This window comes from Mus pahari, chromosome 20 (assembly GCF_900095145.1).
Source record: "Mus pahari chromosome 20, PAHARI_EIJ_v1.1, whole genome shotgun sequence".
Lineage (NCBI taxonomy): Eukaryota > Metazoa > Chordata > Mammalia > Rodentia > Muridae > Mus > Mus pahari.
The window spans coordinates 28,611,530-28,617,299 of NC_034609.1; the positions used below are offsets into that span (position 1 = coordinate 28,611,530).

The following is a 5,770-nucleotide window of genomic DNA, read 5'->3' on the forward strand; positions in this document are numbered from 1 at the left end:
AAAAAAAAAAAATGAATCTGTTATCTAGGTATGGTAGTAGATCTGTATGTAGTCCCTGAACTCCAGAAGCTGAATCGGGAAACTTGATTTTGAGGTTAGCCTGGCTACTAGCAAGTAGTGAGTACCAGGCCTGTTAGGCCTGTATAGTTAGACCTTGTCTGAAAAAGATCAAAGGCAGTATATTTATGACAAGAACTTTGTTAATATAAATAAAAGTAGTACTAAAAACTTGAGGGACCTAAAGTCCTGTAACATTGAGCTGCTTAATATACCCAACAAAGGGGAACTTCAACCTATGATACAATGTGTTTTCATCTGCTTAGCTTGCTATTATTCATAGTCTGCTCTGTGTTGTTTTCTTCTGTCCAGATTGAAAAGCTGAACTTTATCAGAGTTCTTCATTGGCCCCCATTTCCTATTTATTCCTCAAGGAATCTTTCTTCCTTCTTCCAGATTTGAGCCCATAGTGTTAGTGGTCACCATATTTATTCTATTAGCCCAGATCTCTTTTTAAAAAATTGAAATCTCATATTTTTCTCTCTAGATTTGTCTGTTATGCGTAGTTTTAATAGTTCTGACCTTTATGGCTTATTTCACGCAGCGTAACAGTGGTTCCTCTGTGTTACGGAAGAGGCACTTGGTTTTGTTGTCTGAGTTTCTGTTTTGCTGGTGTCTGTGATGATAGGGTTGCTTTGTTTGACAGTTACCCGTGTAGTGCAGGCTGACCCTGAGTTTGTATTGGTCCTTCCACTATGGCCTTCTAAGTAAGTGCTGGAGCTAGAGACATGTGTCATCATAGTCCAGCATTCATTCCTTTCTATGACCAGATAATACACCCTCATTAATAATATAGTTGGGTGATACAAAAGTGTTTTTATTGTACATCTTTCCTGGCTTGAATGATGGGGAATTTGAAGCTATAAGTTGAAAATAAAGTAATTTTTGTAATTTGTATTAAATGTGACATCAAGAATATTGATGTTTAGCTCTTTTTTTCTTTTTTTAAAGAGATTTTATTTATTATTATTATTATTATTATTATATGTAAGTACACTGTAGCTGTCCTCAGACACTCCAGAAGAGGGAGTCAGATCTTGTTACGGATGGTTGTGAGCCACCATGTGGTTGCTGGAATTTGAACTCCAGACCTTCGGAAGAGCAGTCGGGTGCTCTTACCCACTGAGCCATCTCACCAGCCCTGTAGCTGTCTTCAGACACACCAGAAGAGGGCATCATATCTCACTACGGATGGTTGTGACCCACCATGTGGTTGCTGGGATTTGAACTCAGGACCTTCAGAAGAACAGTCAGTGTTATTACTTGCTGAGCCATCTCACCAGCCCGATGTTTAGCTCTTGAGTTAAATTTGGTAAACCACAGCCAGGCAGTGGTGACACATGCCTTTAATCCTAGCACTTGGGAGGCAGAGGCAGGCGGATTTCTGAGTTTGAGTCCAGCCTGGTCTACAGAGAGCGTTCTAGGACAACCCAGGATATACAGAGAAACCCTGTCTCGAAAAAAATTTTTTTGTTAAACCACATTTTACCTTTTTAAAAATATATAGTCAGTTTTAAATCTGTGAGGTCTCATTCTGTAATATTTAACTTTTAGAAAGAGAAGCTGTTTTGTTGCATCCTGTAATTTGCTGCATCTTTATACCAGTTTCTAAGGCTTTGTGGAGTCCATTTTCTATAACATTTTTTTCCAGGACAATTGAGCTTCATTTTGGGACATACAATAATGTTTCTTTTCAAAGCCTGAAATAAGGCATCATTTTCAGTGAAATAATGTCTTTGTGTTTAAATGACATTATTGAATTAACATTACAAAATACCAGCTATTAAGAGACAGCAGTATATTTTCTTCAGACTTTGAGGCCTGCTATTCATGAATATATAAAAGCACTAAACATTTACTTTGAAGATTATACATAAAACTTTTTATTTCAGTGTGAACATTAAATAAATCACCAGGGTCATCAAATGTTATTTTAAATTAGAAGTTCAGACATTATTCTTCATAATGAATGTATCCATTTTCTAAAGCCATTTAGAAATTTCCCAAAACATATTAGTGGTGGTCTCCTTTTCATGAAAGATTTATAAAGAAGTAAAAGATGAACTTTAAAATATATTTTTGATTGTGGATGTTAATATGAATAAGCTAAAAAATTATAGAATCTGTAATTTTAAAAGACATAAACCATTTGCGAAGAACACAAATGTGGTTTAAAAGTAGCATGAAATTGACTTTTTCTCAGCTATTGTATGAGAAGAGTTACCCATGATTTGTATGAGGATTTAGCATAAGAGAGGCTTTGGTAGTAAAATGTTACACTCTTTGCCATGCACTGTAAGGATCGAAGTCTTCACTGAACAGAGAGTAGGTCAAGTCCTTTGATATAATGTATAGAGGGGCGTTGTTCTTATGTGTCTCTGGGATGTTGCACAGGAGGTGAGCATTGTCACTTGACTAAAAGTGCACACTGATGGAGTAAATGTGGCTGGACTTGGTGGTGTGTAGATGTGGTTCCCAGCACATGGAAGATGAAAGCAGAAGGAGTTCAAGGACACTCAGCTATATAGTGAGTTAGTGGCCAACCTGTGTCTCAAAAAAGGATAAATAAATGATAGCGAATTTATAATGTGGAAAGAAATGAGCACTTATCAGAACAAAAGGAAATATGTGGTTAGACGGTTGTAACTATAACTGTAGACAGTTTCCCCTGCTCCAATAAGAAGAGAAATAGAGCCTTACGCTTTTAGAGAGTCTTCTTATTTAAGTAGAAATTGGTTCAACATAGTTTATTGAACTTTTATTTTTAAAAGAAGTTGTTTTTAGCATAAGGGGAAAACTGTACATATGCAACATAAGAACATAAAACGTGTAGATTTATGGCACCAGTACCTGGTGAGTCACTTTTCTATTGTTTATAAACTGACAGTTTTTATTAAGTATCTATGAAAACAAAAATCTAAAACTTTGCTCAGGAGACTGCTAAATTTGAGTAAAGGAAAACAGTATGCTTCCAGCTTTTCTCTTAAAATGAGAAACTTTCCTACTATTGTTCTGTCATATAAGTAATAACAGTGCCAGCTTTAGCTCATGACGCACTAGATTTGCTCAGGGACAATATGTGTGGTGTGCACAGAGGAAAATCTCACTTACAAAGATGTGTTTGATTACTTGGAGCTTTGAAAATTCATTGGAGTTCCACTCTATATTTTAAATATCTTACTTAAGGTAGTGAATGATTTAAATTTATGCTGATTTTTATTTTGTGATAAGTGAGGTAGAGAAGATATAAAGAAAAAAGATTAAGTAGCCAGGTATGGTGGACACAATCCCAGTACTTGAGAGGTAGTTACAGGAAGGTCATCATTTCAAGACCAGCCTGGGCTACATGATGTTCTGAGAGAGAAAGACAGAGAGACAAACAGACTTTAGTTAATTATTGTTTTTATAACAATTATTTAAACTTTGAGGTTATAATATAATCACATCATTTTCCCATTCCCCTCTTCCTCCTTAACTACTTTGTCTTGTTTGGCTGTTGTTGTTGTTGTTGTTGTTGCTGCTGCTGTTTTTCAAGACAGGACTTCTCTTTCTAGCCCCAGACTGGCCTGAAACTCAAGTAGATCCACCTGCTTTTGCCTCCCAAGTGCTGTGACTAAAGACTTGTGCCACCAAGCCTGGTGGGTATGGTGACTCTCAAATGTAATCTCAGTATTTAAAGTGGAAGTAGAATGATTCTGAGTTCAGAGCCATCCTGAAATCCATAACAATTTGACATTAGGGCAGAGAAGATTGTAGGAACTATGATAAATTCTTCTCTTCGTACATATCTACGTCATACAATATCTGTCTTGACAACCATTCTTTACATTTAAATCCTTATTGAGAAAAATCAGCTGATTGAGAATTACTGTGATTGGAAGCCTCGGTTTGGAAATTCTACTAAAGTGACTTGCTCTGCTGTCATTTATTTACTTGAAAACTTGGTGACTGTATTGGTTATCTTTAGAGAAGACAGTATAAAGCTGTTCAGGTCACCTCTGTGTGTGAGGATGTGGTGTTTTCTTAAGTGCTTAAAGGTTTATAGTATAGATATTTTTTAACTCAGTAAATTTCAAATAAAGTTATTGATAACCTTTTTAAACTTACAGCAAAATGTGTATTACATATTTTACATTTTTCAGTGACATAAGATGTTACAGCATCCCAATGTGTTCCTTTTGGATATTTCTCCAACATACAACTGTCTATAACTATAGTCCTGTAGAATCCAGTGTCCTCTTTTGGTGTGCAAATGTACATTTAGAACAAAAAATCCATGTGTTGCAGGATATTTGATCATACTGTGAACTCCAGATTGTGTTATTTACAGAAAAAAACATGTTTCTAGTTGTGGTGTTGCTCATTCCTTAGCACACACTTTTAACCCCAAACTATGAAGGTAAAGTTAGTTTATAGAAGGAAACACCCATGTTTGAAAGTGATGTCTATGGGCCTGGCAAGATGGGTCAGCCAGTAGGAGCACTGACTGCTCTTCCAAAGGTCCCGAGTTCAATTCCCAGCAACCACATGGTGGCTCACAACCATCTGTAATGGGATCCTATGCCCTCTTCTGGAGCATCTTAAGACAGCTACAGTGTACTTAATGTATAACAAATAAATCGGAAGGAAGAACGGAAAGGAAGTGATGTCTAATTGAGTGGCAGAGTGACAGAAGAGAGAAAGATTTGACAGAATAGGATTTGCCCAACTCTGATGAGAAGAGAGGAAAGGGCAGCTACTTGAAGAGTAGTACAGAGAGAAAAAAGAAAGAGGACAGTTTTGCCAGGACAAAGAGACATGTTATAGAGAGAAAACAAGCTAGACACAGATGAAGACAGGAGCCAGAAGGTCAGAACATATTGCCAAAGTTAGTATGAAGCCAAGGAGAGCAATTCAGGAGAAGCTAAGAGAAGCCAGTTTGAATCAGTCAGCTTGGAGAGGAGTTTGAGCAGGAACAGCTAAGTTGAACTAGCCAGCCAGAGATCAGAATGATCTGCGAATGGGTGAGATTATTCAGCAGCAAATCTCAGAGGCTGGAAACATTCTAGATTTAGATAAGATTGTACTCAGGCTAGAAGCTTCTAGGACTAGCCTAGTTAACAGACAGGTAGTAAGTCTCAGAAACAACAATTGTAACAGGAGAACAAAAGTTAGAAACACATATGTATATGTTTATATATATCTTAAGGAAAATTTTCACCAGTCTTTTTTATGTTTTTTTTTTTTTGTTGTTGTTGTTTTTTGTTTTTTTAGGTATACTTGAAGGCTCCCATGATTCTGAATGGAGTGTGTGTTATATGGAAGGGCTGGATTGATCTCCACAGATTGGATGGTATGGGTTGCCTGGAATTTGATGAGGAGCGAGCCCAGGTAGGGTGATTTCAGTCTTTGTTGGTATAGTCCTTTTATTTAGTCCTTAAACTTGTCTTTAGGGAACTACTTTATCTCGTCTTTGGAGTAGTATGTTTAGGGCTCGTGAGATGATTGAACAGGTAAGTCACCTGAGGGCCTGCGATTGATTCCCAGGACCCACAGGGTAGAGAGAGCCAACTCCGCTGACCTCCACACACATGCTGTGTAACTGGTGTGCACCCATACACGTGTATACACCCACAAAATAAAAAGAAATGTAGTGACATCCCCCTTCCTACCACCTTTCCCATCGCCCTAGACAAGGTTTCCTGTGTAACTACCTTGTTTTTTTTTTTTTTTT

At 37.2% G+C, this 5,770-nt stretch overlaps 1 protein-coding gene across 2 annotated transcripts in view; it reads left to right on the forward strand.

Annotated features, from left to right (window-relative positions):
* The window catches only part of Cbfb (core-binding factor subunit beta), a 48,158-nt gene that overhangs the window by 19,615 nt on the left and 22,773 nt on the right, over positions 1–5,770 (forward strand). For both annotated transcript variants that reach the window (XM_021220047.1, XM_021220045.1), the window contains exon 4: positions 5,311–5,427. In XM_021220047.1, coding sequence (XP_021075706.1) covers positions 5,311–5,427 — 117 coding nt within the window. The remainder of the gene's footprint in view (positions 1–5,310; positions 5,428–5,770) is intronic.